A 12,867-nucleotide genomic window follows, 5' to 3' on the forward strand; every position below is an offset into this window, starting at 1 on the left:
CTGAGTGACTCTGCTGCCATGGCAGTGGCTGCACCTGGGGTAACACCACCTCAGTGTCTGCACTGACACCTGGGGTAACACCACCTCAATGTCTGCACCGACACCTGGGGTAACACCTTAATGTCTACACCGACACCTGGGGTAAGGCCACCTCAGTGTCTGCACCGACACCTGGGGTAACACCACCTCAATGTCTGCACCAACACCTGGGGTAAGGCCACCTCAATGTCTGCACCAACACCTTGGGTAACACCTCAATGTCTGCACCGACACCTGGGGCAACACCTCAATATCTGCACTGACACCTGGGGCAACGCCACCTCGATGTCTGCACTGATACCTGGGGTAACCACACCTCCCCATCTGAGGTAGCACCTGAGGTACCACTTCCGCCATGTCCACGGTAGCACCACACTGGGGACTGGGGTAATGCCAGCATGGCCTGTGAGGTGACGCCAAGATGTCTGGGGCTGTGCCCGGGGTCACAACATGGCTATGTCTGTGTCTGGTGCCATGCCTGGGGTCACAACGTGGCGATGCCTGAGGTCACACCACCACGGTGACTGAGGAGCTGGAGCAAGGCCAAGGTATCAGGAGAGGCCTTTCGGCATTAAAAACCCGGAGATAAGAGAATGAGGTCCGCCAGGTTTTATTTCCCTTTTTTTTTTTTATTTTGACCGTAATGCAAACAGGCATAAGTATTCCATAAAATCAGAAGACCGGAACTATACAGAAAGAGGTGCATGCTTCAGAACAACGTGGATACCTTGCAAACAGAGCCGGAGTCAGTCCAAGAGAGGGGGCTGGAGTACATCATACGCATGGCAGAGATTTTAGCAGCATCGAGAGCTCAGAGGTAGGGGAAAACCATGTTCCTGACCGCTTAAAGCACTGGTACCATCAAACAACACCGGCTCATCCCTGCTCCCGCCGTCCCCCACCCCTTCGCTCCGCAGAAGAAACCTACCTAGGATCACACGAAAAGCTACAAAATAAGCTAAACCCCCCCACACATACCTGTCTTATGGTTTGCGAAGTGAGAGTAAAGACAATGGCATCGTTTTATAAACCCAAATGAAGGCACGGTGACATAAGGGGGTGCTGAGGGGGGAGGAAGGAGCAGGAGGACCAGAGGGCAGCCAGAGGTCGGAGTCCCGTCTGGCAGGGCAGAATTTACCCACATCTGAAGAGTTTAGGAAAACCTCTGCAACGGAAAGTCTGGGAGTTGCCTGCCCCAAAGCTGCCACCCTTCACAGACCGGTCCTCTTTCTCATCTCGGCATCTTCAGGAAAAAGGCCACCATTAAAAAAAAAAAAAAAAAAGAAAAATCCAAACCAACCTTTGAGGCTTACGCTTTTCAAAGGTGCTTAAGGGAATTGAGGGAATAAATCCCCGTTCCTATTACAAAAATTAATTGGCACTCAATATCACATTCCCTGGGCGGCTGGCAGAGCTCGTGTTCCTGACTACACGCGATCTAAAAAGCGGTGAGCCCTGGCTGACAGTCATCTCGCTCTGCTCATCGGCTGCCTGGGGAATCGCGTACACGCCGGGAGAGCTGGGGATGCGCTGCGGACCAGGGAACCTATTCTCAAGCTCTTTTCAGCGTGCAGATCCCAGGGTTTTTTTTTTTGAAGGCATCTCAAGGCAGCAGAGCACGTTTCACCTTGGGAATTGTGGACATTTGCCTATTTTGTAAAATTCTAGCAAAGCAGAAATTCTGCATTGAATTTCATTGGCTTCAAAGCCATCACCTCAATGCCGGGCATGGGGAGATTTGGAAACACCATCTTCTGTTTCTGGAAATCCTGTTGGGTACTGTAAAATGTGTTTTGTCAAGATGTGATTCCATGCCACGATCACACAGAGAGAAAAAGAAAAAAGCAGGTTCAGAAGCGCATAGCACTAATGCCTCTTGTTGGAGTTGTATACATGTTAAGGCAGTTTTGTTGCCCTTGGAAAATTTTACCATCTCCATTAGCAATTATTGTGGGAATAAAATATTTGATTTAATAATAAAAAATTTATATACTTTTTGTTTTCTTTCCCCGCCCAGAGCCCACACATGAAAACAAAGCAACAAAAAGCAGCCCCAGATCAGTTGCTCTTTCAGATCCAGTTTTTCCGTGTTTAGTCTTTAAATTTTTTAAGTATTAGGAATGCCCCCAGAAGAAAAATACTTTGCCCAGTGTTATTCACAAGCAGATTTCTGAACCAGCCCCACACAGCTGTGTGTGAATACCGCGGTTGGGCCAGCTTATCTCCGCGCTCCTGCTTTTCCGCAACCCCGGAACATCTCCTCCAGCTTTGGCCCGCGGATGTGAGAAGCCCCTGGTGTCTTGCCCACTTCCAGGAGCAGCTGCAAAGCCTTGGTCCGTAGGCTCCTGTTTGACCGTGGGGTTCTCGGGGCAAGGCTCAAGGTTTGATTTTCTTGCTTTTGAAGTGTTTCCTCCCTCCTCCCTCCCCGAAATCTGGCCAGGTAGGTGAACATGTAAGGCAAGAAAGCAGCAGCCTTCGCAGCGAGGCACTCTGCTCAACACGCTGTGGCCGCTCAGCTATGAACTCACAATCTGGGTTTTTTTTATTATTTTTTTTCCTGTGATTTTTGACAGCTCAAACTTCCATCACAGCCAAACATCTGTAGGGATGGAGGCCAAGAGTCTCTAGTCTACTTCATTCCTGGCACAGCAGGAAAAAGGTGTATCTGCGTTACGATGCAAAAATATTTCACGAGCTGCCCTTGTCCTCACGCTAAAATCAAGCCATTTTTGACCATTTGTAAGGTTTTCCTTCTGGAACCAAGTACTTTAAAGCAGCAACCTCATTAGCTTTCTCCAGCTCCCCTGATTTCCTATGAAAGGCAGGCAGTATGGAAGAAGCCAGAGCTCAGATCTCCCCGTCGAGGGTAGATTTCGGATGGATTGCTAGAGTCATGCATCACAGGCAAGTGCAAGTTGACACACGCGAAAATACTGCTGTCGTGAAACTGCTGCTGCTGCGAAAGCCCGATCCCACGAGCTGCTGAAATCCCCAACGGCACTGAAGCCGGTGGGTGTGGAAGGCATCTTGTAACTTGGATTCTGGGCTAATTTTGACTGCGTTCAGGAATACAGTTTTCCAGAGCGTTCCAAACTGGCCAAATTTTGCTCCACCTGTTATAGCAGAAGAAATTGTTGTAACAAAGACCGAGTTATGGCAAAGTTGAATGGTCCTGAAAATGAGTCTCCATCTGTTCTGTAAAGGGCCTGTGTGCCCCTCTGGAACTATCAAAGCCATTGCAAAGTTATCAGAGCAATTCTGAAGCTGAGAACTGGTCCCCAGTGAAAGCAGGAACAAAATTTAGTTTTGAGCGTAAAATTCTCCTTCCAGAAAAACGCTGGGAACTCTCCGCAGCTTCCCCACAGGTGTAAATTAGAGGATGTCATGGCTTCAGTGCTCGCATGTCGGGGGGCAGCAGCTCGGGCTTGGTGCAAGTCCGTGAGGCTTCAGCACAAACGTGCCCTCTCCCCAAACCAGCTTAACGAAAATGTTGTCTCCTGTACATGGCAGGTGCCCACAGGCTCGTGGTGCTTGCAGAAGGAGGTGTCCAGCTGGCACCCACGCTTCAACCCCACACCGCCTATAAAACTCCGTCACTGGGAGATTCATTGCAGGGCACGGCAGAGCAGAGCTGTGAGTTCGCTCTCGGTTATCCCCAGGGAAATTTGCCCACCAAGAATTTCACTTGTCAAATGAAGTCAACCCCCAGTCTCTGGGTGCTAGGAGCATCTCTGGGGAGAGCAGGAACGCGAGGGCCACCCCAGTGTGATAGTCTCTTCCCAGCGCAAGGCACTGGGTCTGTTGCCACCCCCGGGACCCACCCTTGGCTGAGCAGCTCGCTGCACCTTTTGGCTGGGTAGAAAGGATGAGAAGAAGAAAAGAGGGATCTCCAGAAGGAAGCAGTGGACCCCGTTTCTCTGGCCAGTGTGGATGCGACCAGCTCAGTTCTAGTGCAACGCGGTCAAGCCTACCCAGCAACGATTGTGGAGGTGTCATCTTTGCCACTCTACCCCTGATGAAAGAAGTCTCATTATTTTCCCGCTGTCTCTCAGAAATAGAAGAACAACAAACTCCCAGGCAATCCTTCTGGGGAGATGAAACCTTTGAAGTCATCAGCAACACAGGCAGTAGATGCCCTTGCACTGAAGGAACAAATTATTTTTCCCTGCTAGTGGACACAGCAGGTTGGGATAAGAGAGAATCATTTCCCATGAGTTTTGAAGTTCATAGATAACTTTCTGTGAACATTTGAAAAAACCTACAGATTCAAATATTTGAGAAAAAACCTCTCACTTCATGGTATCTTGAAAATCAAATCTCCTGTTTGGAGAAGAGCCTCTTTATGTTTAATCCTTGGGGAGCAAAAAGGAGCTGAGCTGCTGCAAAATGAGCGGTGGTGGTGGTGGAGACTGGATTAGACTGGGGTGTCCGTCTGGTCCAGCATCCCCTCGCTGCAGGAGCCGTGCAGGGCTATGCAGGAGCCTGGACAGGCTGCAGGCACCCAGGGGCAACAGATTTGTGAACCCAATGCCCAAAAGGCAGACCTCGCCTCACTCTCTGTCAGAGATGTTGTGGCTACACCCACGCATCAGACATGTCACATCGAGACGAGCGGAGTCTAGACAACCGATGGGAGAGCCGCATTTGTGGAATGATAAAGTAGATCCACAGGTTTATTTCCCCCTTGGCTGTGGGAGAAAATTACGCCCGAGGGGAGTGCGAAGCCTCTGCAGGTAAAGGAGATGCTGGAGAAAAGACGTCTGAGACTGACTCAACAAAAAGCAATGAATCAAAATTCCCAGCGGTGCGGTGTGTGAGGAGCGAGCGCTTCTACTTGGGCGCTTCCCAGCTGCTTTCGCTGGCGGCTCGGGTGGAATGGGGAGATGGAGGTGTCGGGGTTTGGGGTGCGGGACAAGCAAGCCCATTCATCTCAGACCCAGACTGCAGCAGAAGTGTGGCTCCCGGCCAGGAGGAGTTACAGCCGTCCAGGCAGAAGGCAGGACAGAGGAAAACCGACTGCCAGCAACACTGGATGAGCTGGAAAGAGGGCGAAACCAAGGGCATTTCTTTGGGCGCTACCTCCTCTCCAGCTTGCATTGCTCCTTCTACTAAAAGGAAGACCAGAGCACAAACCCTAGAGCCAGAACCAAATTTCCCGAAGGAGGAGATGACTTTTTCTTTAGCTCTGTTTCTGCAGCCGAAGGACTGGGGGTTAGGGCCAGGATTGCTGTATGTTCACAGCCGTAGGACCAGGGAGCTGTGTCCCACAGACAGGACCTCAGCCCAAATTCCTGCATCCCAGCAGCAGAAGGACGCAGCTCTCCCATCCCACTGCCTGCCCAACCCACGGAGGTGGACCAAGGGCTGCCCTTTTCCCTCTCCTGTTCCTCTTTCACCTGCAGGTCACAAAAACCCGAAGCAGCTACACAAACTTGGCCTTGCATCTGTCTCCAGATCCTTGGCTGGCCACCCTGCTAGCCCAGCGAGCTCGGCCGTGGCCACACCGTGGCAGCATTCATTCGCGTTGTACGCCACGCTCGATGCTCTGCAGGGACCAGCAAAGCTGAGACCTGGATCTCAGCCTGGCTTAGGGCAGCTAATCTCAGCCCTCTGAAAGCCAGCTCGCCGGAGCAGCTCCTGGACAAACCCTCTTGCTGTCGCCTTCGCTCCGTACAAGCATCTGCGCGCAGCTCGGCGGAGCTGGGGCAGGAGGAAAGGTTCAGTGTCTACCAGCTCAAAACCCTATCCCTGCCTCCAGCCGTGCCCCGCTGTCCTTGTCCTGGCACTGAGGGAGGACAAACCTTCTTCAGGGTGAGGAAGGGAGGAGAAAGAGAAAGAACACACAAGGTCATGCGTGCTTTACCTTGCAGACAGCTTTTCTCTGCTAAAGGGGCTGATACCTTCCTGTGATCGCGTTAACAGCTTGCTTTTGGGGCCAGATTTTTGCAGCAGGGCTGAGGTGCGAGCGTGTCAGAGCCCAGCATCACGTGGCGTCTTTGCAGCCGGTCTCACCTCCCTTCTCACACGAGATGTCCTGGCAGAGACAGCTCGTGTGGCTGGCAGGTGGCTCGGAGCCCACGGAGGGGACCAGCTTGCCGCCGAGATGCCACATGTATTTCTGTTGGCAGGCCGGTCGCTCCGTGCTGGCACTTTCTGTTCTCCCGAAGGTGTGGAAGTGGCTGGGTCTGCTGTCCTAGCACTGCTCGCGAGACCACGCTGAGGTGGGGCTGATGCTCTCTGGGCTTTCAAGAGTCCTTTGTCAGCAAACATTCACCCAGGACCAGGAGCCTCCATACCCTCCAAGTGCTGTTTTCTAAACAGGCTTTGTTTAGAAGAGCTTCCTCTTGCAGCTGGGGTTGGAACCTCTTCTCTCCCATCCTCATGGCTTTCCAGTCAAGAGGGTTCATGCCATCGCAGCATGCAAAGCTCTGGGAGGCAGCCGGTCCCTGCATCTCTCCCACCTGCAGATCACACATCTCCCGTAAAGCCTTCCAGAGGGCAGCCTGGCCAAGCAGCAGTCCTTGCCGTGAGTTTTTCGGTGCTTGCTCCTCTGTGGGAGGACTTTCATGCCAGCAAAAGTGGGGACTGAGCAAAAGGAGAGGCTCGTGGGGAGCAGGAAGCAAAGGAGGTGGCAAACATAGTGCAGAGAAATCATGACCCAGGAATCAGAGACATCCTGCCCTTGGGTTCAAAACAGACACATTTGAACCCAGGCTGCTTGGGGATGAACAAAGTTCATGGGGAGAAGGATGCCCAGATCTCTACAAGTCCAAAGGGAAGCCAAGAAAATGCAAGCCCCGAGCTGGGGAAAGGGGCACCTGGGGGGAAACAACCACCAGCTCTGGTCAAGCAACAAGACCTAGCCATTGCCCAGCCCCTGCCACCTCTGCTCTCCCCCAAAACACCAAAAACACAGATGATCACGAAGGTGGTGATTTCATGCAGCTGCAAAATGCCCTCGTGAGAAGAAGGAGAAACGTGAAGTTCTGTTAAGAGCACTGCAGATTATAAAGCCATCGTACTTCAGTGGGGAAATCCGGGGAAAAGGGGTGAAAAGAAACGGCCACAGGACAAGAGCAAGAGAAAGAGGAAGGAAAGGAAATAAAAATCATCATCATCATCATCAGGACACAACAACAGGACGAGAGACAGAGTGCTTTCCATGGGCAGTTCCCCGCGGAGAAGGAGCCACCGTGTCCGTGAAATACAAAACCCAGTGCCCTCCGGCTGGAGGGGGCAGCAGGTGCTGGGACTGGTTTGGCATCCCCTTGGGGCGAAGGGTCCGGTTAGGAGCAGAAAACCCTGCAAGGGAAAGGAGAGCCTTAGAAGGAGCGTTGGGGAGCATCTAGGACTAAGGAATTCCCAAGGGATGGTGTCGTAGATGAGAAATTACAGAGCTGTTTGCAGCTGGGTGAGGTGGGGAACCCTTATCCCTACTGAGAGACGGGAAACTGAGGCGCTCTGTGCACAGTGTGGACCCCAGAGTATGCGCTGCGTTGGAGAAAAACTGCAACCAGACCTCAGGGACATTGGGAAACCTGCTCCAGGTCAGCTGGGAGTGCGGGGAAGGGATTGCACCCCAGGCTGCCGAGGGCCAGGACCGGGAGCGAGATCCACGCAGACGCCCATCCTTTATCCTAAATAATCCTTCTGCTCAGCCGGGGAAAATCCCACCACGGCAGCGCTGAGCAAATGGCAGGATGTTGTAGAGCAGAAACAAACATAGCAAATGTCAAGGTTTTTTCACTTCTTTTGCTTGTTTTTACAACACTGGAAAGAAAAATCTCAAGATCTTTCCTAACCGGGCGTGCGGCAGCCTGGAGACCTCTCCCACCGTGGGTACCGGCTGCCTGCACCCCTGGAGCCAGGCGGGACCCCCCAGCCAGCGGTGGGGCCGGGGACAGCCACCCCTCACCACGTGAGCAGAAGTTAAAGCTACCTGCCCCATCCCGCAGCTCACATACTGGGGAGACGGGGTTAAAATGAACGTGCAACTCACTCATCCGTATCTTTTTTGCTCTCCTCAATGAATGCGATAGACTCGGATCTAAGGCGGTTAGTCACTTCGTACGTACGCAGGGTGACTCCAAAAATATCCTCGTGGTACCGGCAGTCATCCTGAAACAGGATGGGAGGAAAAAAAAAAAAAAGAAGGATTTAGCAATGGTTGGTATTGCACTAGAGCGCTTTTGTGTTGCGGGTCGGTTCCGGACGCACAGCAAGTGTCCTGGGGCAGAAGAACCAGCAGGAAGGTGAAGTGACCTTCCCAAGGTCACACAGCGATGCAGTGGCGGAGCTGCTCGGGGCGTCAAACCTCCTCCACTGCTGGCAACCCAGCCACTGCCTGGCCGTCAGAGGGACACGTAGCCTGAGGCCGGCACACGTACGAGAGTTTTTGCTTGCAAACCAGCTAAAAATGTGGCTCTGGGCTCCCTTGGCTCCTGGATGGAGCGTGGGGCCGTGGTTCGGAAGGGGAAGTCCCGCAGGAATTGGGCTGAGTTCTCCTCCTGGGCAGAAGCAGGGCTGGTCAGGCATCTGTCCTTGGGCCCGCGTCCCAAACTGAGCTCACTTCTGCTTCACTTCCAATATCTGCAGCAACGTTTTTGCCCAGGGGCAGCAGCAGGCCAGCCACACGGATGGAGGAGATTTGGGGAGGGAGGACCCACACGCTGCCCTTTTACCCTGCTGCAGCAACAAAGGGACAGCGGGGTCTTAACTGGGTGAAGGAGCCCTGTCCGGGCTACCAAGTGTTCCCAAAGAGCTTGTACCTGTGCTCAGCACAGCACCAGCCTCATCACAGGAGCAAAGCAAGGTTTCTTCCACCCCGCACCCAAAGCTCTGGTATATCATGCTCCTGACCTTGCCCAGGCACTGGCGGGGCGAGCAGGAGCCGCAATGTCCCCCCCCACCAGCACCCGCCTCCTCGGCGCTGCCCGTTCTGCAGGAGGAGGCAGCAGGTGCAGCGCCGGTGGCGGGGGCTCGCGTGACGTCTCGTGGTGCGGCCGCTCCTCACCCGCAGCTTGCTGATGAAGGCGCCTGCCTCCTCCACCGACAGCTGGCCCTGCTGCCTCACGATGCGCTGAATGGTCTTGAGGACGTCCCCGGCCATGGTGACATCCCCGCAGACGTAGATGTGGCCTCCCTGCTCCTTCAGTGCTTTGAACACCGTTTGGGCCAGCTGCTCCTGTAACACGTCCTGCACGTATTTCTGAGGGAGGAGGAGGAGGCAGCAGAGATTAACTACAGCTTCCCAGCCCCATCCACCTTCCCAGCACCTGTGTGCTCCGGCCGGCTTTGTGCGCACCAGCTGCCTCTTTGGGGAGCGTGCCTGCACCTCGCAACACCCGCAACGATCCGAAAGAGATGGAGAAAGCAGCCAAGCATCATTTTGCTCCTGCGTTCTCACACCTTCACCATGTATCTCATGGCCAGGCAGGCTCAGGCGGCGATGGGGGTTTAAACCAGATGTTTGCGCTGGTTTTGGGCCACCCCACGGGTGACATCCCTCCTTGCCCACCTGCTTGGGAAGACCACCCAAGGCTGCAAACCAGGAGCGGAACAGTGCCCGCCGCGCACCTTTGGTTTGTCCGGTTCCCGGGAGTAGGCTGTGTACAGCTCTCTGAAGACACCTTGGGATTTGGCAAAGAGCGTCTCCTCTTTGTAAATGTGGTCGATCCGGGACTGCCGGCAGCCGAATACCAGCACCATAGGACAAGGCTTCAGTCCTGGAGGAGAGACAGGGGAAGCAGTTGGCCCGGTGACCACCGGTACCCCCTTTCTGCAAACCACCTCCCTCCAGATCTACCAGCACCCCCAGCACTGCCAGGAGCCTTCGCTGGCCAAACGGGCCGGGAGGAAAACCAGCAAGGAGGTTGGCTCATGCCTGAGCCAGTGCATGGCCTGGGGTCAAATGCTTGAGCCAGGTTTTGGAGAGAAACTGGACCCCCCCCCCGACGTCACCGACCCAGGGTTCCCGAGAGATGAGAAACAGGAGGAACGGCCCACCTTTGTGCTGGATTTCAAAAAGCCGCTGCTGCCAGAAGCTCCGGAAAGGGGCGATGCCGGTGCCAGGGCCGATGAGGATGCAGGGCACCTGGGGATCCTGGGGCAGGTGGAACCCAGGCGCGCTGCACACATGGAAGATACCGGTTAAACCCAAGCAGGATGCTCCCTTCCTCGCCTCTGCCCCCCAGCTGGAGAGGGAGGGGGAGAAAATGAGGTGAAATCCCAGAAAGCGATATTTTATCACTGGGACCCATTTGCTCACAAATCCAGCCCTGTTTCCTCCGCACTCCGTAGTGCTTTGCAAAGAAGAATGGAGGGCAAAGAGGTCATCCTGCAAGGGGGCTCACCCCATCTTTTTCACCCCTTGCCTTGCGTGGACCACTTACCCTCTCACAAAACAGGGCACTACTTCGTCGGTCTGTATCCGGTTGAGCCAAGAGGAGCAGACTCCGTGGTGGATTGGTCCTTCTCCGTCTAGGAGGGGAGGAAAGGAGGGCTGCACTTGACACACCAGCCAACGACCCCAGTTGTTTTCCTTTCTGAAACCTTCCCTGCTGCTTTCCACATGAACACCTCACCAAAAACTTTAGTATCTCTGCGTCCGTCCCCAATGGACTTGACACTTGGATCCCTCTGTGGAGCTACCCAGCTTCACCCAGCACCCAGCTTCTCTTTGGTCTTTTTTGGCAGAAGCAGCATCATGCGATGCTTCCAAACAGAAGCCCTCCACTGCCACCCCAGAGGAATGGCCATTGTCTTCCCCTGTGTCCTGTCTGCTGCAGGGGTGACGGGGCTGTGTCCATCTACACCACAACCAGGGCTGCTTGGACACCCCAGTGCTTGCACAGCTACAGAAATTTGGCTAGTTGTGGCAAGGTGGGCAAACACGGTCCCACAAGGAGCTTGGAGCCTCTGTGGCTGGTCTGTTGTTGGTACCCTGACCCAGATCTGCCATCTCTACCCTTTGATGGGTGGTAATTCTCCATAACATGGGACAGCAGTGTCATGGGTTGAAGGAATCTAGTCACCGCAGCAGGTAGAAAGGCTTCAAAATAACACCTCTCTACCAAAGACCTTGGTGGTGTTGCCCATGTGCTAATGCTTTTTCTCTGCTCTCTGCACCAAGCCCGCCTCCGCTGACCCCTGCATGAGCACCATACCTCTGGTGCGATAGGAGACCACTGCCACGGTGAGGTGGACCTCGCCTGGGTACATCTCCGGGGAGGAGCTGATGGAGTAGTAGCGTGGTTGGAGGAGGGGGAGCTGCGTGAGCAGCAGCGTGGAGGGCATCTGCACTGAGGGGAACTCCTCCAGCACCTCCACGATGGTGGGGTTCTTGGACCACTTCCATTCCTCATACTCCTGCAAGCCCTGCAGCCAGGGAAAGAGGGAAGAGAGACCTGGAGCACAAAGCTCTTCCAAGCCAGGTGCCTCTACCTGTATCCCACCGGGCCTATGGCAAAGCTGGGGTGGCTGGCAGTGAAGGCAGACAGGAGGAGCCCTGCTGTCACAGGTGGAGAGACAGCCTAGCCACAGTATGGCATCAAAATACCCTGGGGTTGTGGTTTCCTCAGGGCCTTGAGGAACTTGGGCTTGGGGTCTGAGGCTTTACCTTGCTAAGGACCTGCAGACGTTTCTTCTCCTTGTCGCTAGTGGCCAACAAAGCAAACTGCTGCAGCAGCAGGGGTGTGGGAGGGGTGGTGATGTCCAAATAGTACTTAAAAGCCTGGAAGATGGTGCATGGTGGGACACGGTTCTCGTCTGTCCAGTTACTGATGACACCTGCCGGGAGGGAATTCAGCACAACCATGAGATCAGCTGAGCATAGGAGCCGAGGTGGATAGATCCTCGCTTTCATTCCCTCATATCAGCTCTGAGACAGTGAATGATGAAGAGCTGGAAAGAAGTCAACGAGATATCCTCACGCTACAAGTGAGATGCTGTACAATGAGCACAAATATGAGTCCGATGCTCTACCACTATTAGCTTCGGTCACTCTGGTTTCCATCTTCTGTTGCACTGTGCATGTCAGTAGAGTATCAGACTTACCCCTGAAATACAGTGTTGGGATCATCCGTCAAGATCCCTTAACTTTTTTTTTCCAGTCCTAGACATTGCTTTTCCCATAAGAATATAAACACCTTTAATTTTCCTGAGAAATAAGGAAATAGCTCCCCGAGGGCCCTGCTCACCCTTCAAACCCTTGCTCTACATCCCAAGTGTAGATCAGCATCGGCTCTGGGCAGAGGAAGTTTGAAGGAGGTGCTCCAAATCCAGGCAAACACAGCATTGAGATGGGAAATCATTTCTCCTGGGACAACCTACCTCCCTGAGGAGCTACAAGAACCACTGCAGGGGATGGGCAGGAGGAGAGAGGTGATCTCTATGGCGAGGTGGCCCTGGTTACCTAGAGCTGTGTTCCTCTCCTCCAGGAGCTCCACCTTCACCAGCTGGTTGGCTGGAGGGGCGTCTTCAAGCCTGTCGATCAGGGCATTGACCAAGTCTTCGTGGTTTCCTGGAAACACGCCCAAGTGGTCCCCGGGCAGGTACTGCAGTTCCTGGTGTCCGTTGGTGTGGAGGCGCAGGAGAATAGTCAAGCGGCTACAGGGAAAGGAGAAAAACCAGGATGTGTTTTGGGGGAGTCCTTCAGGGGGTCGCTGAGCTCTGGCCCCAACAGCCACTGGGTGTGCTGGGCAGTGGTGGCATGTCCAAGGCCTGTTGTCCCGCTGAGCACGTCACCAAAGCTGCAGCTCAGGGACTTTTTAAAAGGGAAAAAAACCCAACAGTTTAACCTCTTGCTTCAGCAATTTTATCCTTTTTTTT

General features: G+C 53.9%; 1 protein-coding gene across 2 annotated transcripts in view; it reads right to left on the bottom strand.

Moving 5' to 3' along the window:
* Nucleotides 1-633: 633 nt before the first annotated feature.
* The window catches only part of NOS1 (nitric oxide synthase 1), a 42,185-nt gene continuing 29,951 nt past the window's right edge, over nucleotides 634-12,867 (bottom strand). Inside the window, exons 20-28 of one of the 2 annotated variants that reach the window (XM_086761283.1) lie at nucleotides 12,452-12,645; nucleotides 11,657-11,826; nucleotides 11,205-11,415; nucleotides 10,431-10,518; nucleotides 10,045-10,166; nucleotides 9,616-9,764; nucleotides 9,053-9,247; nucleotides 8,039-8,157; nucleotides 634-7,341 (exon numbers count right to left, since the gene is read on the bottom strand). In XM_086761283.1, coding sequence (XP_086617409.1) covers nucleotides 7,326-7,341; nucleotides 8,039-8,157; nucleotides 9,053-9,247; nucleotides 9,616-9,764; nucleotides 10,045-10,166; nucleotides 10,431-10,518; nucleotides 11,205-11,415; nucleotides 11,657-11,826; nucleotides 12,452-12,645 — 1,264 coding nt within the window. In that variant the 3' untranslated portion in view covers nucleotides 634-7,325. Of the gene's footprint in view, nucleotides 7,342-8,034; nucleotides 8,158-9,052; nucleotides 9,248-9,615; nucleotides 9,765-10,044; nucleotides 10,167-10,430; nucleotides 10,519-11,204; nucleotides 11,416-11,656; nucleotides 11,827-12,451; nucleotides 12,646-12,867 lie in introns of those variants that run through there. The other variant, XM_086761284.1, reaches the window with a different exon arrangement.

This window comes from Chlamydotis macqueenii, chromosome 17 (assembly GCF_036417535.1).
Source record: "Chlamydotis macqueenii isolate bChlMac1 chromosome 17, bChlMac1.mat, whole genome shotgun sequence".
NCBI lineage: Eukaryota > Metazoa > Chordata > Aves > Otidiformes > Otididae > Chlamydotis > Chlamydotis macqueenii.